General features: G+C 38.6%; 1 protein-coding gene across 1 annotated transcript; it reads left to right on the top strand.

Moving 5' to 3' along the window:
* Nucleotides 1-13,539: 13,539 nt before the first annotated feature.
* Nucleotides 13,540-24,056, top strand: AAP6 (amino acid permease 6). The gene is made up of 7 exons (XM_077377389.1): nucleotides 13,540-13,835; nucleotides 13,928-14,155; nucleotides 14,838-14,931; nucleotides 15,069-15,283; nucleotides 15,374-15,516; nucleotides 21,198-21,425; nucleotides 23,366-24,056. Exons 1-7 carry the CDS (start codon nucleotides 13,754-13,756, stop codon nucleotides 23,789-23,791), a joined length of 1,416 nt encoding a protein of 471 aa, XP_077233504.1. The 5' UTR covers nucleotides 13,540-13,753; the 3' UTR covers nucleotides 23,792-24,056.
* Nucleotides 24,057-24,585: the final 529 nt, after the last annotated feature.

The raw sequence follows: 24,585 nt of genomic DNA, 5'->3' as shown, positions 1-24,585 counted from the left end.
TCAAATGTGCCCCTACGTGATGGAAATGATGAGGGTACCCATATCTCATAAAAATTTATAAAAATACCCATTTATCATTTGAAATCAACAGATTACTTATATCTCATAAAATGACCAAAATACCCTTATCTCGTAGAATCATGATAAACTGTTTCTATCTCTTAGAAAATGAAAAATACTCTTATCTAATGAAAAATCACATAAGAAGCCGTATCATAGGGGAAAACACAAAAATACCCATACAAAATGAAAAATGACAAAACTACTCATATCTCATGGAAATGACAAAAAGAACACATATCTAATGTAGAATATTCTATCATTTTCTATGAGATAAGGGTATTTTGGTTACTTTTCATTATATTGTTCATATTTCATGAGACATGGCTATTTTGGTCTTTTTATAGTTGAGGGACTACTTTGTCTTTGTTCAAACTATCGTGTAGAAAATCACATAAGAGTGACCAGAAACTGGGTCTGGCCTCAATTGTTTCACAAGTAAAGCTAACTGAAATTAAATTCTTGGCCTTCATTGCCTCCGCTCTTCCATCATAAGAAAGTTCGGTCCCCAGAGATAGAGAAGTAGAAATAAATGCTTGAGGTAGGAGAATAAACAAGACCCTAAAAAGACTCATAGATCTCAAGATTTTAATTTCGTTAAGGAAAATGATATGGAGACCTAGAGTAGGACCTAAAACGAGTCCTGCAATGACAATACTCCAGTGTTAAAGAAAAATTTACTTTTTGATGATTTCCCTAAACTTAAGAGATTGCTCATGTCACTTGTGATGTTGTAGCGTGAAATTATTTGTTTGGTCCTTTTTTAGGTCTACTCTCGGTTTCATTAGCATTACTCATTAGTTAAATAAGATAAAGAGAAATTTGTATCTTTTTGTAAAAATATGTTTGGGGATATAAAGAATCTTATCTGCCTCTGCAGACACATTATCTTGAGTAGTGTTTTTATTTGATTTTAATCCATTTCTCAGAAAGGAAAAACATAAGGATTGAGCAATTTGGATGATTGTGATAGTATTGCAATAACATCAATCTTGTCAGCTTCTAAATCCTTTTCTACGAGCGATTTTCTATGAGTGTTTATACGCAATCCCAAGATGTGAATTTGGATTACTAGTTAATCTTTTTATGTGTTAGAAGTTAATCTTTTCATTGATTAGGGCGATTCGTATCTATGGCGAAAAACTCCTCCGATTTTCTAGTTTGCTCCTATATCTCTGTGCAAACCAAACATCTTCAAACACAAATAAAATAGAACATCAGAATGCTATATTAGGAAAACAAAACACCATCACTTAAGAAATATTTATTTTATACAAACATATTAAAGTTACCTTTCTCTTTTACTTAAATTTGAGAAATGTAAAGATTTAATGGCCTTATAATTTACTCAACTCCATTTTAGCGGAACTATTCTCGTGTTTGAAAGGTCATGCTAACGCAGTTGATTCCATGCTAAAGTAGAGTGTGGTTGTTACCAAGTGATTTAATTGTGAGGATCACAGAAACAAAGTTAATTTTATCATTATAAACTATATCATTATCACTGTTATAGTATAGACAATTGGAGCATGAGTCTTCCTTGTTAGAGAATAAGATCATATCATGTGATCTCACAAGATATGATCATTCAAGATAAGACAACCAAATTTAAATTTAGTAGTTATTCTAGATTAATATAATCTTGGTTTATCTCTTTCTATGTTTATCATCATCGCTTGCCATGTTAATCTCTTTGATTGTTCTGTATAAAATCCATTGTGAAGTGACCCTTCTTCCCCCTTTGGATTATTCAACTGATGATTCATTCGATATTATCATTCGATATTCTTGTCGCACAATAGGTTTCTTATTGGAAGAAACTTTAAGCCCTCCTCTCCATTCACAGACCATTTCCATTTTTGTATCTTGATTGATTTTTTTCCATCTCTGTAATCTATCAATTTTGAGTCCAATAATCGGGTTCAGACTCACAATCGATTTTCAAAATCTAAAACGAACGGGGCTAAAACAATTAGGGCCTTCATTTTGAGCCCAATAATCAGTTTTGGACACACTAATTCTCAAAATCCGAAACAAACACAGCCTTAGAATGAACCCGACACAAGTCTCATTTTGTATTTACCTTCTTGTTATTAAACTACCTACTATTTATGAGAACTACAACTGAACAAACAAGGTGGAACAAAAAAGAAAAAGACACCACTCACTCAAAAGTGTGGAATTTCATCGGATTATCCTCTCAATAATTTAGGGCTCCCAATGTCTTTTTGCAACTTCACAATCGTACAAAATTCGTAAAATTTCTCCCTCTGGCAAAGTTGAAAATCAACTTTGGACCCACGAATATTTGTTTCTAAAACAGCCAAAAGCCAAAAACAGTGGTGGGATGTCCACATTTTAGACTCAATCATCAATTTTTTAGACTCAATCATCCATTTCGCCCTAAAAAGAAGCTCGAACACTTGGGAAGTCTTCAAATTTGGACATGGTCTCATGTCGTCAACTTTTTATCACATTCCATGTGACAAAACTATCAAGTCAGAAAATAAATTAAAGCAAAAAAGGACAGGTGAGTTGTCTTATTTGTCTGTGTGCACCCTAAAAAGCTTGGCCATATGGTCCATGCCACTATTGTCCTTATGGTCCAAGCCCAATCAGCACAAGGGTGGGACCCCAATTTGTGTTAAAGCTAGTCTAGTGGCTCAGATAAGGTCCCTTTTCTTTTCTTTCCTTACCCAAGTCATGGTCTTCTTCTAACGACCAAGGAAGCTTCACTTCTATGTTTATGATGATTGTCTTGCTCTACTACATCAACACATTATCTACAGTGAGAAACACTGAATATAAAAGATAAGATATTGGGTACTTTGGATTTAAGAATAAAAAAATTATGGAAGAAAACATCCCAAGGTCTAGTAGGTTTTGCAATTTTTCTTGAAAATAGGGGAAATTGTCAAATTGAGAAAAAAATATCCAAGGAAAATGAGTCAACCAAGTGCTAGAAAATTCATTTTCCAATAGAAAATTTCCTTGTATGGAAGGGGTTGTTTGGAATTATGGAAATAATCCCATAGGAAAAGAAATTTTTAAGGCCTACCAGAGTTGTTTTTTATTTCTATAACACAGAAATTATTTTTTTTTTTTGGAAATAATGGGTTAAATGAATGCTGGAAAACTCAGTTTGCAGGGAAATGTTTTTCTATGAAAAACTTTACTCTAGATCCAAACTGCCCCTTATCATGAAAGTTCCTTCTTCCTAGCTTTTACTGTCATTGACACAACATATCAAAGTATGGGAAGGACAATATAAAATACCTAATTTGGAATGTATATTAGGATTCCTATTTGCATAAGGATCCAATTCCTTGGTAATGTGGGAGTTTCCATTAGGATCTGTTTCTTTTCAATGTAAAATGGGTGTAAAACAAAATTTACGCTTATAATGTGTGAGCTTTTTTTCAACGTAAAGTAGGTGTAAAACAAATTTAATGCCATTTTTGAGTGAAAATAAATAGGCGTAAAATTTGTCTTACGCCCATTTCATGTTGAAAGCAACAGAGCCTTAGAGGAAATGATGGAACCCATTTCATTTTATAGAGTCCAATGTATTGAAAAGTTGGGCTCAATTGGTTGATTAGGCCTGGTTCCACTGGAGTTTACCATGTCTGAACCATGTTGATCAAACCACCTTTCCATTAGGTTCAACAGTTGAAACCTTTAAATTAGGTGGTTCATTTGTATAGACTAATGTTATATTTATGTCTCCGACTTTTTGTCTTTTATATTCTTAACAATGCAGGCATTAATGACATCTGTATGCCTTCGTCAATTGATTGCGGTAGTATTCTTATAGTTAAAAAGTGATGAAGAGAGAGGTGTAACCCAATCTTTGTGATTTGTTGTTCTAATCTTTGATTGTGAATTGCACACCAGTGGATTAGAAATGAGAGTGGGTCATACGAAGGTAATGGTGATGTAAATTTGATGTCCCAAAATGAAAAGATCGTAAATAAAGAAAGAAAAATTGCGAAAAAACTAGTGTGAAGCTTGTGAATGACATCTACTTTGAGTATGCATATTGCTTGGATTTTTTTCGTATACATACATAGAAGAGGAAGGAGGGGTTGAGAGCATGGTTTAAAATTTCGGTTTCAGACCCTCGCCGAAACTGAAAATTTGAAATTTCGAAAGTTTGGCTGAAATCCAACAAATGTTAAAAATAATATTTTATTTGTTACAAAATTTTGGCCGACATTTCGGTAATTTCGGCCGAAATTTTGGGAAAACAATAAAAAAATTTAAAAACTCGAGATTTTTTTGCCAAATTTTCTAAAAAAAAAAGTAAAAATTGAATTTCAAAATTTTGGTCGAAATAAAGTAACGTTTCGGATATGTGTCATTTCGGTTTCGGTCTCGACCGAACCGAAATTTCGGATTTCGGTTGAAATTTAAATCCATGGTTGAGAGTAACCGCCAACCAACTGATTCTTTTTTGTTGGATTTCATACGGATGTCTTTTTCATGTGTGTGTGTGTGTGTGTGTGTGAGAGAGAGAGAGAGAGAGAGAGAGAGAGTTGCTTGTGATATAATTTTTCTTTTTCAAAAATGAGGATTAGCAATGGATAGAGTAGGAGATTTTTTAATAGATATATTTTTAATATTTTTTTGTAAGATTTTGGTCATTTTGATTTATTTTCATATAGAAATATATGTATATAGTAAATGTTTATAGATTGATACTGCTTAGACCCAACGTTTCAAAATGTGGATGCGAGTCAGAACGTGGCTAACACAAATCCTAGTCGACTCGGCAAGATTCGGTCAGTGCTCAGTTGACACAACTAGATACTCATTTAATGCGGACATAACTAGAGAGTCAATGGACTTTGATTGACTTTGTAGGGCAAAATGCGGATTCAGATAAGAACGTTGCCAGGTTGAGTCAACTCGGCAGAAGAGTATTGAAACAAGTGTTGCACCCACTTTGAAACTATGGTGAAACCTGTATGATCTAGTCAGAAGGTTTTCCGATTGTTGGGTTTTTAGAACATTGCTTTTGCAGACTTAGTCCTTGGACCACTTGTCCTTTCCTGTTTATTGTTTTTGTCACTGCCATGATGTTGAAGCTTCCATTGGTGGAAGTTGTGGGACCCAATTGTCCCATCGGGTCTCGTCCCTTTCATAAATGTAAGCAAGTAGACTTCATTCAATAGGGACCACCTATGTTTCCTGAATACTATTCTTGTTATTCACACCACTCTCTTTGAATAATGTTACGAATACATGGGTACTTCATCCTCTAGGCTAAATGGGGTGCTAGGGGATCCGATTACCTATGTCTCATTCCGAACACTAATCCGGTGTGTTCTTCTGATCCTACTTTTAGTCTTTGGGTTAAGATCGATTTCAAATCAGTATGAATATGAAACAAAGTTAAATTGTGCAAAAAAACTTAGAATGTTCTTGTCCTATTAATATGCATCTTCAAAGTTAATTCAATTAAATCAATCTCTTATTTGTAACTAATCTTAACTTTTAAATAAATAAAATAATGTTCGTAAACAAAAATAAAAATTTTGGGAAATGATATCAGTACGACCATGTTTTGTTACATGCGGTGCCCTAGCTTGTTTTTTTCTTTTTTAATTGGCCTGTGAGAGCATTTTGAGAACTGTAATAGTAACCTTTCAGCCATTTTGATAGCTCTTTAAACACTAAAAGACAAGCTAGGACCGTGCATATAACAAAATATGGTTGTGCTGATATCATTTCTCTCGTACAAACATCTAGCAACTAAGGTAGGATAATAATTAACAGGTTAGGCCTTTTGGTCATGGGGAGGGAAAGAGAAGAAAAAAAAAGAAGAGAGAGAGATGAAGAAAATTAGTTTTGATTAAGGATTTTATATGTTGAAATATCATTAATAAATACTCTTTCATTTATTATATGAAGGATATTTTCATACATTAGTACCCTCCAATCGGATCTGAGGGCACGGGCAGATTATGTGGGTTTGAATGGACCGGATCTGGCACAATTTCAGACCTTAGGATATGGATCCGGATCATGTCCAATTAATGGATCCAACAACTGTTCAAGTCCTGTCCAATTTAGTTCAAACCGTTTGGATTCATCGGATTATCTGGGTCAATTGACTTCACCGATTGCCAACACAGCTGTAGGGGTTGCCACATATTGTAGCAACCAGCATTATTGTCGAAGTTATGCTAACCTCATTCAAAACAGGACTCGACCTTGAGACTGTGCAATGAGGTGATAGCCTAGAAAACATTGGCCATCCTGTCCTATTTTTGCATCTTTTTAATATTTTCTTATTTCAAGCGGCCTTTGGAGGACTGTTTTTAGAGGGGAGATAGGATCGTGTGAAACATTGGGTTTGTTGAGAAAATCCGCTGGGCAATCCAATCCGATCCGATCGTGCACAAATATAAAGGAAAAGTAAAATAAACAAGTCACAAGATGAACACCAAGATTTTACATGGTTCGGCAAAGCCTACTCCACGGGCGAGAAACACGATCTTCCACTATGAGAAAACAATCTACAATGATTACAATGGATTAATCTCAAACCCACAAACCCACAACCCTTTCCTTGCTTCTCACACCCAAGACTGTACACAAGAGATAACACGAGAGATAAACCCGAAAAAGAACCCAAGAGAAAACCCCGAGATGAAAAACCTCTTCTCCCTTTCTCTCTCTTTTTCTTCTCTCTCCTTTGGCAGCCGACACACCAAAGACGTCTTACTTCGCCGCAACCCAAGAGAAAAACATTTCTCTTTGTTTTTCTCTTTTTATAATTTAGTTTTCCCCAAAGGCTGAAAATGGAAATCTCTATTTTTGCCTTTGCCTTTGCCTTCCCACCCAAGCAACCACCGTGGGTGGGAAATAAGGCAACTTTCCCAACAGGGTTCATGCGAATTTTTTTTTATTGGAAAGTGGATGGTGGCATCGCCTATTCATTTATTGGAGTCTCATTAAATAGGAAGATCTGCTGCAGATAAAAGGGTTAATTTGGATCTTAAATACATTTGGTCTGTTTACCGTAAAGTCATTCAGTCTCCATTTGGCTTCTTCCTCCCCTCCATCAGGGTTATCCAAAGTATGGAGCATCTCCGCACTGCAAAGCAAGCTTTAAACCATAAATCATCTCTGTTGTTGCCATATGTGGATCACCAATCATTGTATCCTTTGTGTGGGAACGGGTGAGTCGGTGGATCACTAGTTTATTCATTGTAGGTATGATCGAGATGTTTGAGCTAAGTGATAGATTTGTTTAGGGTTCTATAGGTGTTTCCTTCTCATATTTACGAGCTCCTTGATTGCTGACCTTTTCTCCTTTCTGCCATAGCCTAGTAAGGGCTTTACTATATGGAAGCCCACCCTTCTAGCCACCAATTGGGTCCTTTGGAAAGAGAGAGATGTCCGCACTTTTAAGAATGAAGTCAAAAGCACTTATTTGTCTGTCTTTAAGATCAAATCTTTAGTCATCTTTTGGGTTAAAGCTCTTCCTTCTTTTAGCCTGTACTCGGCCACAAATGTTAGTCACTGTTGGAAGGAGATCTGCCTTGTATGGTCCGTGAGGAGATCGTTGTGCTTAGATGGAACCCACCTGACCCTGGGTTATTGAAGTTAAATTTTGACAATTCTATATTGTGGAATCCGGGGCATAGGAGGCATTCTTAGGGATCAGATGGCCATACTAAATGTCCATTTTTCGGGTCAATTTGATTCAAGGATTCAAATGTGGTAGAAGCAAGGGCAATCTTACATGGTAAAAGACTTTTGGCGGAAAGCGGGATGGATAATCTAGTAGTCAAGTGCGATTCTCTCAATGTTATCAGATGGTTGGACGACAGTTCTCCCCATCCTTGAGATTTTTAAAGTCTATTGACGAGATCTTATATTGGGTGGAGGGCCACGGGGTTCGCGTCCACGATGTCAGAAGGTTGATGAATGGAGATGCAGATCGTCTAGCTTGCAAAGCGGTGGCTTGCAAAGCGGTGTCCAGAGCGAAACTTGAGGTCTTTGATTTTGTCCCTCATTGACGAGGGTCATTTGCATTTCTATCGTTCCTCCCCTTTTTGTAATGCTTTATTTGTTCCCATGATCGGTTTGATTTCATGAATACATTTGATCCATTTCAAAAAAAGGGCGGCCTTTAGAGGAGATCAAAAATCCAGGTTGATTATCTATGATTCCATCTGTGTAAGAATTTGCTCCTTGAGATGAAAGATCTCAGTCGCTCAACTCGTGAGTTGCTCCACTATGTGTCCTAATTGCTTTAAGTAGCAACTAGGTGTATTTTAGCATCCTTCTATCAGTTTTTCTTATTTCTGGCAATTGTTTCTAACGCATGCCTATGTGTGTGTTAGAGAATTTAACTGGGTAGAACTCACCCCTAAAAGCTAGCCTTTAGAGGGAGGGTGCCCATTCCCTTATAACCCATCTCCATCCATTTCATCGGATAAAGTAGGACTATTTGCTTTTGCATGGAACCCCAACAATCTCCCCCTCCACGCGGCAGCAACGTGGGAACCACGAGATAGTACACCGGAGTTTCCGAGATAGCAACAAGCATTATTGTCGAAGTTATGCTAACATCATTCAAAACAGGACTCGACTTTGAGAATGTGCAATGAGGTGATAGCCTAGAAAACATTGGCCATCCTGGCCTATTTTTCCATCTTGTTATTATTTTCTTATTTCAAGCGGCCTTTGGAGGACTGTTTTTAGAGGGGAGATAGGATCGTGTGAAACATTGGGTTTGTCGAGAAAATCCGCCGGGCAATCCGATCCGATCGTGCACAAATATAAAGGAAAAGTAAAATAAACAAGCCACAAGATGAACACCAAGATTTTACGTGGTTCAGCAAAGCCTACTCCATAGGCGAGAAACACGATCTTCCACTATGAGAAAACAATATACAATGATTACAATAGATTAATCTCAAACCCACAAACCCGCAACCCTTTCCTTGCTTCTCACACCCAAGACCGTACACAAGAGATAACACGAGAGATAAACCCGAAAAAGAACCCAAGAGAAAACCCCGAGATGAAAAACCTCTTCTCTCTTTTTCTTCTCTCTTCTTTGGCAGCCGACACACCAAAGACGTCTTACTTCGCCGCAACCCAAGAGAAAAACATTTCTTTTTTTATAGTTTAGTTTTCCCCAAAGGCTAAAAATGGAAATCTCTATTTTTGCCTTTGCCTTTGCCTTCCCACCCAAGCAACCACCGTTGGTGGGAAATAAGGCAACTTTCCCAACAGGGTTCATGCGAATTTTTTTTATTGGAAAGTGAATGGTGGCATCGCTTATTCATTTATTGGAGTCTCATTAAATAGGAAGATCTGAAGCAGATAAAAGGGTTAATTTGGATCTTGAATACATTTGGTCTATTTACCGTAAAGTCATTCAATCTCCATTCGGCTTCTTCCTCCCCTCCATCAGGGTTATCCAAAGTATGGAGCATCTCGGCACTGCAAAGCAAGCTTTAAACCATAAATCATCTTTGTTGTTGCCATATGTGGATCACCAATCATTGTATCCTTTGTGTGGGAACGGGTGAGTCGGTGGATCACTAGTTTATTCATTGTAGGTATGGTCGAGATGTTTGAGCTAAGTGATAGATTTGTTTAGGGTTCTATAGGTGTTTCCTTCTCATATTTACGAGCTCCTTGATTGCTGGCCTTTTCTCCTTTCTGCCATAGCCTAGTAAGGGCTTTACTATATGGAAGCCCACCCTTCTAGCCACCAATTGGGTCCTTTGGAAAGAGAGAAATGTCCGCACTTTTAAGAATGAAGTCAAAAGCACTTATTCGTCTGTCTTTAAGATCAAATCTTTAGTCATCTTTTGGGTTAAAGCTCTTCCTTCTTTTAGCATATACTCAGCCACAAATATTAGTCACTGTTGGAAGGAGATCTGCCTTGTATGGTCCGTGAGGAGATCGTTGTGCTTAGATGGAACCCACCTGACCCTGGGTTATTGAAGTTAAATTTTGACAATTCTAGATTGTGGAATCCAGGGCATAGGAGGCATTCTTAGGGATCAGATGGCCATACTAAATGTCCATTTTTCGGGCCAATTTGATTCAAGGATTCAAATGTGGTAGAAGCAAGGGCGATCTTACATGGTATAAGACTTTTGGCGGAAAGCGAGATGGATAATCTAGTAGTCAAGTGCGATTCTCTCAATGTTATCAGATGGTTGGACGACAGTTCTCCCCATCCTTGAGATTTTTAAAGTCTATTGACGAGATCTTATATTGGGTGGAGGGCCACGGGGTTCGCGTCCACGATGTCAGAAGGTTGATGAATGGAGATGCAGATCGTCTAGCTTGCAAAGCGGTGTCCAGAGCGAAACTTGAGGTCTTTGATTTTGTCCCTCATTGACGAGGGTCATTTGCATTTCTATCGTTCCTCCCCTTTTTGTAATGCTTTATTTGTTCCCATGATCGGTTTGATTTCATGAATACATTTGATCCATTTCAAAAAAAGGGCGGCCTTTAGAGGAGATCAAAAATCCAGGTTGATTATCTATGATTCCATCAGTGTAAGAATTTGCTCCTTGAGATGAAAGATCTCAGTCGCTCAACTCGTGAGTTGCTCCACTATGTGTCCTAATTGCTTTAAGTAGCAACTAGGTGTATTTTAGCATCCTTCTATCAATTTTTCTTATTTTTGGCAATTGTTTCTAACGCATGCCTATGTGTGTGTTAGAGAATTTAACTGGGTAGAACTCACCCCTAAAAGCTAGCCTTTAGAGGGAGGGTGCCCATTCCCTTATAACCCATCTCCATCCATTTCACTTATCCGATGTGGGACTATTTGCTTTTGCATGGAACCCCAACAATCTCCCCCTCCACGCGGCCGCAACGTGGGAACCACGAGATAGCACACAGGGTTTCCGAGATCTTCCCCGAGGGACATTCCGCCGTCGGAGGCAAACCGGGGTTACCACTAGGGCTGCAACTCGAGCCGGGTTTTACCCGAAAATAACATGGGTTGGGTTCAGGTTTCATGGGTTTCGGGTCGAGCCGGGTTGAGCATTCAAAAGCCCGCATGAATCTCGGGTCGAGCCGGGTTTGAAGGGGCCCGACCCGACCCGACCCGACCCGAGTTACATAAGTTATAGTATGTACATTTTTTTCTATTGTTAGTTAAAAGTTAAAAGTGAAAACCCACGCACCCACTGTTATTGTATGTGAGTTTAATTTCTGCTTCTATGAGTTGAGTTGATTCAAGTGTTTGATTCAGCATTGTTTGATTGTAATTACAACATTGTTTGATTCGAGTGTAATGTGAGTGTAATTACATCATTGTTTGATTCAAGTGTACTGTGAGTGTAATTTCTACTTCTATGAGTTGAATTGCCTTGCCAAACAAGAATTTTCCTTTAAAAATTGCGTCAAAGTGAAAAAACCCGACCCGACCCGACCCGACCCGAGATTTATCATGGGTAGGGCCGGGTTTGGGAATCGTGGGTTTTCCGAAAAAAAACCCGACCCGACCCGACCCGAGATATTTCTCGGGTAGGGTTGGGTTCTCCAAAACCCGACCCGCCCGACCCGAGTTGCAGCCCTAGTTACCACGCCCTAAGCTCTGATACCATTTGTAGAGCTTTAAATTGATTTCCCTTGTTAGAGAATCGTGTGAGACAAGGAAATGTGGAGTGGTAGAATGCGACAATGAGGGGAAACAATTTGGCTCCCCAAAAGGAAAAAAGATCTTTTATAGGAGAAATCTCTAATGAAGATCTCCTTTAATTAAGGCTTTCAATAGATTTCCCTTATTAGAGAATCTTGTGAGAGTAGGAAACGTGTGACGGGAGGAAATGCGGAGTGGTAGAAGGGGTATAGAAGCGGTGCCACGCGGAGCACCCAAATTGTCTAGGATTTCGTTTTACTTTTTAGATACTAGTTGGATGACCCGTGCAATTGGTTGAAATATATTTCGTTATATAATGTAAAAAGTCTAAGGCTCATTTCGATTAGGTCAAAATAATTTTAAGAGATTTAAAAAGTTAGACTTTAAATTATTTCACTATATAATTTAAAAAGTCAGAATTTTAGGAGGTTTAAGGTCCTGTTAGTTTAAGATTATTGCAACTGATTATGAGCCCAAAAACCAATTATTGGACTCAAGTAGGATTTTTACCTATTTTTTTTAGCAAATGGGAATTTTTTGCTGAGAGTTTTTATAGGGTGTAAGCTGGAATATCTCATAATATTCGGCATCATAGATAGGTTGAAACGCAATATAACCTTGGCCCTGTATGCCATGGGGAAATCATCATGTCCATTGACCAGGTAGACAAACACGTCTGGCCCAATTCCATTCCCCACATTGATCAGATGACTTGATCTATACTCCCAAGACTATTGAAGCGTTGGTTTTCGTGGTCCTTAATCTAATGGTTTTGGATCGAGTATTTTCATGATGGTCCAATGGATCAACGTTCACCCATGAATATGTTTGAATTCAATCCTGAGAGTGATATATATTCGGATTAATGGTTGTGAAGTATTTTTATATGGTTTAAGCCAAACTGTCCATTTGATGTGCCACAATGTAAGTAGGTTGTGCCTTAAAAATCATTTCCATATTATGATCCCAGCCCTTCGATCTAGAGTGGTTTCCGTAATAATATAATATTTACTTCTCTAGATCGTAGGGTTGGGATCATCGTATGGAAATGACCTTTTGGGCACAACCTATTTATGTTGTGTCCGACAGGACGGTTTGGATCAGCCTATGGTGTAATCTGTACAATACTCTATGAAAAATATTGAACTATAGGGGCTTACACCATATTAAATATCGTATAATCAAGATTGCTGATTTGTAGCAAGAATTTTTAGACATGCGTTGTACCCTAAAAACATCATGGGGGAGGGAGGGAGGGATAGGGGAGGGAGAGCAGGTGGAGATTTATTGGGTATGCTTGTAAGCTATTTTCAGCCCGCTAATGTATATTGAAGTAACTATAGTTTCTAAATCAGCCCCACAAAAAATCCATGTAATATTTTGATTAGATTCGTTTACGCGAACCCTAGTTTAACATGATGTCGTGTGGTTGTTGAGTTTTCTTTTTCTTTTTTTTTTGGTTAGTTTTTAGGGACGACAACCCCATTCCATATTGTTTCAATCAGCAGGAAAAAAAATTTAAATCCAAAACAAACGCTTCCGATATGTAATTTTGAGTTCAAAAATCAATTTTGAACTCGTAATTGGTTCTAAAAAAACCCAAACAAATAGGGAATAAGAACAGTTTTCCTTTGAGACCGCAATTTCTCTAATTTAATCCTAAAGGAGAGAATTGCTTTCCATTTACCCAAACAACCTGTTCTTACCCTTTTCAATCTGGACCGTCAAAATGATCCTTTTGAAAAGAGGGTGGAAATATCATTTCCCTCTTATTAAATGAAACCTTTATCCTCCTCTTTATCTCATTATCTTGTAAGTTATAACTTCCCCCGTCAAATACTCTCTCATATCTTTTAAGTTATAAGTTTATAACTCACATTTCTGCGCTGTCTATTCTACCTCCTCCTTAAATATTTTACCTCTTTTAGAGGATTCTGCTCACTCCCATCTATCTCAAGTCTCAACTCAATTCAAAGGTTAGGTTCATCAAAGATAAAAACATTGACAATAGAGTTGCAAAACAGCAACATTTCTACAGAGAAAGCACAGAAGAACAGCAACATGTCTACGGAGAAAGTGCCCGAGATAATCGAGTCGGGCGAAGCTCACGACGTCGATGATGATGGTCGGATTAAGAGAACAGGTATGTATCCCTTTTCTCTTTCTTTGTCACTTTTTTAAGATGGAAATTTTGAGATTTCTAATGGATTTTGTTTTGGGTTTGGTTTTTTATAGGGACAGTGTTGACTGCAAGTGCTCATATTATAACTGCTGTTATTGGATCCGGAGTTCTTTCTCTAGCATGGGCAATAGCTCAGTTGGGTTGGGTTGGTGGGCCCATTGTTCTCACCGCTTTCTCTGTCATCACTTGGCTTATGTCTACACTGCAGGCAGATTGTTACAGAGATCCCGTCACCGGGAAAAGGAACTACACTTACACGGGAGCTGTGAGAGCTAATCTAGGTACACCCATGAAGAAAAAATTGCAAAAAAAAACTAGGGTTCATTTTGTTATGAAAAACACAGCTACTCACTATTAAAAGAATACCCTTTTCCCTAGAAGTGAGGTATCTCAAAAAAAAAGAAAAAAGGAGAATTTATATGGTGACCGACTATGAAAATTGCAAGAGCAGGGTGTCAAAACCCTGCCCGTTGGATTTTGATCCGGTTAAACCACCTTTTTTGACTTCCCCTTGAGATAAAAAAATCCAATGGGCAGGGTTTTAACTTCCCTTGAGGTTATCTCAATAAAACCCTGCCCTTGCAATTTTCACGGTCGGGCATCATATAAAAACTCAAAAAAAAGACCTTATTTACATTAGATGGGACACAAATTAAATAGTTTGTGTTTGTGCCAAAAAAAAAAAAAACATTTCCATAAGTTGATCCTAACCCTCATATCTGTAGAGGGGCTGCACATCTAACCCTCTATAGATCGGATGGTTAGGATCAACCCATGGAAATGGATTTTGGGGCACAACCTATTTAAAGTTGTGTCCCACCTTTTGGACCGTTTGGATCATGCTGTGGTATTGTCCATACTCCCTTTTTGAAAAAAAATTGGACTACAAGGCCTTTCATCATATAAAAGCTCATAACTCAAGATCCCAAAAATGGGTTTTCTATTTTTGCTTTTTTCCATCAGGAGGGATCAAATATCGTCTATGTGGAATAGCCCAATATGTAAATCTCGTAGGTGTTACAATCGGATACACTATTACAGCATCCATCAGTATGGCGTAAGCAAGCACAATCCCTAAATATCAGTGATTTTTTTTATGAAGTACATACACGTTATTTTCTCTTCTAATTTATCCTCCAATATTTCATTGTATTTTTCCTCTAATTTATCTTATTCTCATTGGGTTTTTTATAGGGCTGTTCAAAGATCCAACTGTTTTCACAAGAATGGCCACAAAGTGAAGTGCTATGCGAATACAAACCCCTTTGTGATAATCTTTGCATGCTTTCAGATCATTCTTTCTCAAATACCGAATTTCCATAAGCTCGGGTTTCTTTCCATAATAGCAGCTGTTATGTCTTTTGCTTATTCTTCCATCGGTATTGGGCTTACCATTGCCAAAGTTGCAGGTTTGCCATGAGCATAAATGGTGTGTTCAAGAAATATGTTATGTGTTCTTTCTTGTTAAATGATTTTATTGGTTGTTTGTGAAATTGCAGGAGGGGGTCACGTGAGGACTACCTTAACAGGAGTAACAGTTGGGGTAGATGTATCGGGGACTGAGAAGGTTTGGAGGACTTTTCAAGCCCTTGGAGACATTGCCTTTGCTTATGCCTTTTCTACTGTTCTCATCGAAATACAGGCAAGTTATTCACCAAAGCACTTTTTTTTTTTTTTTTTCTGTTTTTCTTTTTTAGGAATGGTTCACCATAGCACATATCTGTTGCCACGCCCCCAAGCCACACACATACACACACATTCACAACACAAGGCTTAAGAGTGCGACAACGCCGTACACCTGCAAAGCAAACTTCACAAGCGTGCAAGGCTAGCAAAGCAAATATCAAAACCACCTGCAATAATCTAAATAATCAAATTTAAATGTCTTACATTCATCCAATGATCACATCTCAAGTTCTTTCCAAATCTCTTATCTAACCCAATATCCCATAAAATCAAAGTAACAAAATCAAATGACACAGTCTCAATAATCATAATAATACTCACTGTCTAAAGAATGCAAAGCACTAAAATAACAAAATCAGAAAATAAGGGTCACTCCTGCGCCTCCCTGCCGGTTCCACGAGGATCAAACTCTGAAATGATAATATAATCACAGTCAGCTGAAAAGCTCAGTACATAATACCGTACTACAAAAGTGGGGTCATTGCATGCTACAAAGGAAGGGTTTACGAATAACTGAAAATGATTTAAGCCACAAGTGAATTAATTAACGCAAGTTCAATATTGAGGAGTAAGGTTCATAAAGGCTCATGTCAAAGTGTCACAACTAAAGAGTCACATTGTTCAAAAGATCAAAGGCCAATAATGAATAAAGTAGACATAAGCTACACAAGGCATGGCTAATCACAAGAGCAATAGCTTAGAAGCAAAGTTCATAAAAGATGTCTCATAATGTCACAACGAAGGAAGTCACAGGTTTTGAGGGTCACAGAAGGAAAACTCATATAGGTACGATAACACCCCGAGATCATTGGCTTAGTCCAAAAGCAAGTTATTTTCACCCAGACTGCCCACGGGTCCACAAAGCAAGTTATTTTCACCCCGACTGCCCACGGGTCCAAAAAGCAAGTTATTTTCACCCCGACTACCCACGGGTCCAAAAAGCATGTTATTGCTTACACCGACCGCCCACGGTGTCGGAACTAGTTCCTAGGTTCACATACCCATCGACAGGGCCAACGTTTATCCCCCATTGGCGGGATCACAGTTCACATATAGGCTATGCCTATGCCCCACTGGCAGGGGTCTTTTCTGAGTTCACATAACCTAAGCCTCTCAATAGGTGTTCAAAGTTCACACAGTTCGAAAGAAGGTGCTCAAAGTTCAAGGCAAGTGTTTCAACTTGATTCCAAAATAGTTTCACAATAAAGATAAATTAATATTCCAAAGGTTAATATATTTGAGAAAACAAAGGGGTTGAGCATGCAAGATCCAAACAAAGATCAAAACTTATTAATGGCTTCACAAGTCAAAGAGTTTAGGGCTCACAATCCAATAATGGTATAGTATTCAAAAAGGTAAATCACAACACTAAAGTAGTACGAAATTACGTACCTTAAAATTGACATATGCATATTCCTACTAACACAAGACACCCCTTTGGTGCCTCTTCGGGAAAGAATCGGCAAGCCGACCCATAGTTCTTCTTAGTATTTTGGGATTATCATCATTATAAAGTTTTTAAAATATCTTGAAACTATTTTTAACAGAAAGTGCTCGTTTTCGGCATGTCCGTAGAGTACAAGAGCGTTGAAAACGGACGAGAAACGAATAAGTTATGAATTTCTGAAGTTTTGAACAACTGGAGGAAAAACTGTCGCGCCGGACGTCCGGGAATTCCTGACTTCTAGGAATCTACTGTTTGCCAAACTTGGTACATACGGACGTCCGTCATTTTTGCCGGACGTCCACCCCATGCGCGGACCCAGTTTTCCCCGAAACGCGATTTTTCACCGCTTTGTCACTAAAACGTCCATAACTCCTTTGTTTGACATCTGATTCCCGCGTGGTTGGATCGTTGGACTCGTATCGACGAGAGAAATCCATCTAATCCAATTCCACGCTCTAAAATCCTCAAATAACAAGGTTTCAATGGATACAAACAAATTGATCTTGAGTTCTTTGGGGGGTTCAACACGAAGGAATCCAATATCTACCATGGAGTTTGCCATAGACTAAAACCAAGGCTCTAATCACATATCTGTTCACATCAAATCCCTAGTTTAGGGTTCTTTTTATTCGTTTAACCATTAAAGATTAATAATCTTACCTTGGTTTTTGATCTCTTTTCTTGAATCACGCTCTTCCTCTTTTTCTCCACGAAGATCTCTTCTTAGGGCTGCAAAGATGGTTTAGGGTTTCTTAATCTCTCTTAAAGTTGTATTTATAGGCTTTTCTAAAAGGCCTAATTACAATTAAATTCTTGATGACCGAAATACCCTTGATTACAAGGGGGGACGAATTTTAAAGGAAGAGGCAAATTCGGGTATTTACATCTGTTGATTTGTTGAAGTATAAATGATTAAAGAGGTAGTCTAAACTGAACGGCGCCCTTGCATAAATAAGGTGAAAGGGCGGCCCCATTGGTTAGATGTAAAAGTCAAAGGAACGTGGGGAAGAGGAATAGACGAGGAATCTAGGAAATAGCGAAGGAAACGCGTGACGAGAATTCTCGACTTTCACAAAGTAAACATAGGGTCTGTCTCAGCCTTGACTATGGAATCTGATTCTTCCAACTATCTTCCCTTTTTTTCCCGGTTGACAATAGTATTTCCAGCTATGGACCCTACAATTCCCTATGCCCTTATTAGTATGGTAGTGAATTGCTTCAGTTAAATCGAATGGTTTTACGGTGTGTGAAAGTTCCCTCAGAGCATTTGGTAATCCTAGACCACGATCCAGAGATCTAAGCAAGGCGTGGTGTGGCCACAAAACCATTCTCTCGAGGTCGTCCCCGCCTCAGTACATATTGCACGCAGCCTCTTCTGGTCTATTCAACTCATTCCTTCCCCTCCATCGTCCCTAATTCCTCATATTGGTGGAAGTTCTAAATCCTTCATCTTTATCGAGCCATCCTGTATGGCATAACAGCTGCTTTCATTGCAACCAGAAATTCATTGCCAGAATAACATCAAAATCATCGAGGGGAGCAGCCATAAGGTATTCACTTTGGAATATTCCATTCTTGTCGCAGCCATCGCTTCGGATCCTGCTCCTCTCCAATTTCTGGCCCCATATTCTGGGTGTGCCATGGGGGAATATTTCCGTGATAATGGAATGTACGCATTAATACATCTTGTTTAGGATAAGTTTTGTTCTTCATATGTCAAGGGCCGGTAAGGTTTTGCGCATTGTATCGAATTAAACCACATGCTCTATCACTTGTGCAGGTCCAATATTGAAATCATTTCAGAGGTTTTTCCTTACTCTGTCCGTATCAACAAACAATTCGAAATACCTCGACTTTTTCAGAACATGTCCGAGGAATTGATAGGGCCCCACAAGTTGTTAATTCGCCATTGGGGAATTCACACGAAAGGGACAGAGGAATTTTCAACGAAAAAAGTGCTCTCTGAACCGAATGTGAAAGTGGTTTTCCACCAGACGGCTATTCCAGTAACTCCACTCTCAACTTGGATTATATGCACTTTTAACCAATGGGAGCACCTTTTGACCTTATTTATGGAAGGGCGCCCTTCAGTTTAGACTTCCTCATGATTACAACTCTAACAGCTTAAGCTTTTCACCAAATAACACCAAAATTGGTTGTTTCACAATACCTGAGTCTATGCATGCTTGTTGGGACCTGGTAGAGCTCACCCTTAAATGCTAGCAGTTAAGGAGAGGGTGCCCAAGTCCTTATATGCCCTTCCACATCCTTCACTTTTTTGCTGCGAGGGATCATTTGTTTTCACATGGAACCCCCAACAGTCTCCCCCCTCCACGGGGAAGCAACATGGGAACTATGAGATCTTCCGCTAGGGATTTTCACCATCCTCGAGGCTACAATCCGGCTCTGATACCACTTGTTATTACCTGGGTCGAAGTCACCCTTAAAAACTAGCCACTAAGGAGAGGGTGCCAAGTCTTTATAAGCCCTTCCACGTCCATTCGCGTGGAACCCTCAACCTATATCACATACAAAATGCAAATTTGTATAAATTCGTGTGGAGGCACGCATGTATGATACAAACTTTTTGTGTAGGTATGCATGTTGTATGTGTGCATGCATGTATGTTATAAGGGATTTGGTAGGTTCCATCCCCTTTGCATTTCAGGGGCCAGCTGTTGCATGATAGAGCATGCGAGCGGAGCCACATCTGATGAATTAAATGAATAAGACAAAATCTGTTGAAGAATGAGCCTGTGTAGGGGTGTAAATGGATATTCGGAAATTCGATTACCGTCCGCATCCGAATCCGTTTGAAGCGAATATTATTCGAATCCGTTTCAAGCGGATATTATCCGAATCCGTTTATGAGATATCCGGCTCTTAGCGGATGCGAATCTGGTAAATGGTATATCCGATCCGTTTAACATCCGAATCCGAGAAGTAAATCCTTTTTATTTATTATTAATAATATCATTAATATTTATTTTTAGTAATGACACACTATCTTTTGTTTCTATAAGAAAAGTAAATATTCTTTTTAGAAAAATAAAAATAAAACAAAAATAGCCCAAACCCATTCCATCAAAATAACCCAAACCCATTCCATCATATACAAAAAAAAAAGGAAAAACCCAAAGACCACTACCAACACTATCATCCATCCCCATCGCCTCCCTCTCTCTCTCTCTCTGTGCCTTTGTTTTAAAAGGAAGAAGATGATCTCATATATTTTAGGATTTGAGAGTTAATTTTGTGAAGAGAATGTAGAGGTCTAGTTTTAGGATTTGGAAAATTCATTCGAGTAAGTAGGAGAAAAAAGATAAAGTGTTGCAATAAAATGTTCGAATTTATCGGATAAACGGATACGGATAATATCCGAATTCGAACAATATCCAACGGATACGAATTCGGTAATAGATATTAAATATCCGTCGAATCCGAATCCGAATCCGAATTTGAATAGTGTATACTGCAATCAAATTCGGATATAGCCATATCCGCTCCGAATTCGATCCGTTTACACCCCTAAGCCTGTGTGGCTGCTCTCTCATGCAGTAGCTGGTCCACGAAATGCCTTCTGCGATGCTCCCTAACAGATCCCATGTTATAAAGTATAACCATAGACATTTGTCTAATTATGTGTCTGGTGATTGATATCCGCCCTCCCTTTTCATAATGGCACTCTCAATTTTTCATATACTGTTGTGATAGGCTTCCAACCCCTTGTTTGTCTTTTCCTCAAAACAGACAAAAAGGAGTGGAAATGCAATCATTCTAGGAAAAGACAAGTAAAAGGAGGTGAATTGCACTATATATATATAATAGGGAAGTGTATCAGAAATCCTTTGTTTTGATAATGCCACTCCCCACCTTATCAAACGTATCAAACACATTTCTTGATTAGATGTTGATTACTTTTTAGGAAGTGTAACGAACTTCAGCAGCTAACTAGAAATCTACTTAATGGAGTGAGAAGTGTCGTTATCAAAATAAGGGAGTGCAGATATCATCTCCCATGCGATAGACCAGCCGCGAAATGCCTTTTGCAATGGACCCTAGCAATTCCCTTATAATTTATATACTGAAAAGTTTCATTGAGGTCTACATTTAGAGTTTGTTCATTAAATAATTAGATATGCAGTTAAGTTTCATTTATGTTTTGAATGAGGAGTGGAATTAAAATGTAGGACACACTAAAATCAAGTCCCCCGGAGAACAAAGTGATGAAGAGGGCTAGTGCTGTGGGAGTGATCATCACCACTTTCTTCTACATGCTATGCGGATTGGTTGGTTACGCTGCCTTTGGAAATGACGCTCCTGGGAATTTCCTAACTGGTTTTGGCTTCTATGAACCCTTCTGGCTCATTGACTTCGCTAACATCTGCATCGCCATCCATCTCATTGGTGCATACCAGGTACAAATCACACTCAAAACAGCTCTTTTTTTAATGCTATTTTTTTAAAATGAGGCAAAATTAAGCAAGAAAGTTAAGAAATCATCATATAATAATCGAGAAATTGCAATAGAAAAGAAGAAAAGAAGAAAAGAGAGGTTTGATCTGGATTGGATTTGGGGTCCCATTCTTAAGATTGAGAGGTGAAGACTTTTTCATTATGCTTGATCAAAGGTCTAGAATTGCCTGATGAGGATCAAACACGGGTCTAGAATCACCCGTATATTACATTACGTAACACTTTGTGTCATGCATCATGTAGCACTTTGAGGTGGTCATTTTTCTTGACTGGGTTGGCCACTAAAAAAATTTTGTACATTATCTTTCGGTCCCCCTTAATTGGATGAGGTATTGAACAATAAGTAATAATCATCCTAAATACGGTGAGGCCGGATTGTTTGGATCTAGGAAAAATTGTAACTTCCTTGAATGAATTAAGGGCCCGTTTGGATGCAGAGAAGATTTTGATATGGAATTCTCACATTTGCAGCCCTTTTTGTGTTGACATTTGGATCCCGATCAAATCCTTGAATTTCCAATTCAGTGACTAACAGTGAAAAAAATCAGATTTCCAAATAAGCTGTGGAAATAGGAAATTGGAAATCCAGAAATGTGGCAGTTTCCTTCACCCTCTTGGTACCTCAACCTCTCCCTGCAGCAGGAATTACCCCCTTCCATCTCTATCTCCCTCAACATGAGCTGGCAGATCTATACATTTTGTACTGAAAACTCAAATCCAAATACAAAATCTGAAGTATCCAAACGCGCCCTAAGGGATAGTTTGGATCTAGGAAATTTTTTGGAAAAAACAATCTATAAAAAACAAAAAAAAACCAAAATCATAGAAAACGGAGTTAGACTAACATAGGAAAACTCATTTCCCAAGAATTATATTTAAATGGAACTTTCAAAAAAAAAAAATTATATTTGAATAAAAAACTATTTCCTTATATCTGAACACCCCCTAAGGGCGTCTTCAGCAACAATGAAAAATTATTCCATGGAATTTTCGCTAGCCCAATTGTGATATAGTAGGTCAATGAAAAAATATTCCATGGAATTTTCGGTAGCCCAATTGTGATATAGTAGGTCAGGAGAAGCACGATGCAGGGGAGGGGTGGAGAGAACATGGAAAGAGCTGAGAAATCCCAAAAAACAGTGAAAAGATATGCTTCTTCAATGAGACTCTTTTTCGTGATTTTCAGGAGCTTTTTTGGATGGAAAGAGCCGTGCAAAATGCGAAGTTTCCAAGAAATTTAGAACCGAACCTTTTTGGTGATTTTCGTCCGCATAAATTTACAATTTGCGAAATTGCCGAGAGGCTCAAATCTTTTTGAATTTCTATATTTAGAGCTTTTAGGGAACTGCTAGCGGTCCATCATCAAAGGCATTTCGATATCACGAGGTCGGTGGTCGGACGACAGACATGCGACAGACCAGCTGCGAAATGCCTTTTGCGACGGACCCTAGGCTGACTTTTGAAAGCCATTACAGGCAAATGATCGTTGATATTTGAAAGTGAAATGATATCGACACAACCATATTTTGATATTTTCGCAGACCCATGTTGTCTTTTAGCGTTTAAAGAGCTGTCAAACGGTTATTACATTTCCCAAATAGCTCTCACCAGCCAATTAAACAAGAAAAGACAGCTGGGTTTGTGCAAACATCAAAATAAGGTCGTGCTGATAGCATTTCCCTATTTGTAATTATCCAAAGGGTGATCATAAATTTGCACCCCTATAGGATAATTCGCACCACTCTAACGTGAAAAAGCATTAAAAGTCTGCCCCATAATTCGCATTAAAAGCGGTGCGAATTATCTCATGAGAGGTGGAGGAATTGAAAAGAAAAGCATCTGTAAATGGGTTTTCTAGTAATTTTTGCTATATATCCGTCAGGTGTTTGGTCAACCCGTCTTCCAATCAGTAGAGAAAAACGCACGTAGACGATGGCCCGAGAACAGATTTATAACGGCAGAACACGGCGTTAAGCTCCCGTTAATCGGCGTTTACTACATCAGCTCCTTCCGAGTCATTTGGAGAACGGCTTACGTCATCTTAACGGCCGTTATCGCTATGATTTTCCCTTTCTTTAATGATTTCGTGGGCTTATTAGGAGCCTTAATTTTCTTTCCTATGACGGTTTATTTCCCAATCGAGATGTACCTTAAGAACCGTCAGATTAAGAGATCATCTCCCACGTGGACGTGGCTGAAGATCTTGAGCTTTGTCTGTTTGATCGTGTCCCTCTGTGCTCTCGTGGGGTCCTTTCAGGGCCTCATAAAAGATGTCATGTCATTTAAGCCCTTCAAAACCAAACATTAGGTATGAAGTTACAGTTTTGCCCTTGGGTGTTGGCAGAAATTGTTAAGTCTGCCTTTGTTTTTCTGATTATTAGAGGAATAAAAAATATATTATGTTTAATTGAGTTGGGATGTTGATGTGTGTTTGATGTTGTAAAAGTGAACACTGGTGGGTATTTCATTGTTCAGTCACTTTATTAAATACCTTTTTCATTGCTTGTTGATGTATTATTGGGAATTAGAACACTCTTTATTTAATAGCAAGTCATTAAGGGCCCGTTTGGACACCTAAGATTTTGTATTTGGATTTGGAATTGAGTTTTCAGTGCGAAATGAATAGATCTGCCAGCTCATGTTGAGGGAGACAGAGAGGGAAAGGGGTAATTCTTGCTGCAGGGAGAGGTTGAGGACCCAAGAGGGTGAAGGAAACTGCTAGATCTGTGGATTTTCAATTTCTTATTTCCACAGCTTATTTGGAAATCTGAATTTTCTCACTGTCAGTCGCTGAATTGGAAATTCGAGGATTTGATCGAGATCCAAATGTCAACGCAAAAAGGGCTGCAAATGGGAGAATTCCAAATCAAAATCTTCTCGGCATCCAAACGGGCCCTAATATTAATTAAATTATTTGATGTCATGCCATGCATGGGTGTGGTGGGCCCCACTCCATCAAAACTTGAGATGTAAAACAGTGGACGCCACCTTACTACATAAGTTTGGGATCCACGCCATCAATAACTTGGGGTAAAATGGTGGGCCTACCCCATCAAAATCTACCAGTAAAATGGTAGGCCCCGCCCCATAAAAAATAGGAAA

The sequence above is a fragment of the Tasmannia lanceolata genome, unplaced genomic scaffold (genome assembly GCF_043159265.1).
Source record: "Tasmannia lanceolata isolate RefF3 unplaced genomic scaffold, GAP_Taslan_0.1 ptg000004l, whole genome shotgun sequence".
In the NCBI taxonomy this organism is placed as follows: Eukaryota; Viridiplantae; Streptophyta; class Magnoliopsida; order Canellales; family Winteraceae; genus Tasmannia; species Tasmannia lanceolata.
Note: the sequence above shows the minus strand (reverse complement) of the source record. Positions and strands in the feature narration are given on the sequence as shown.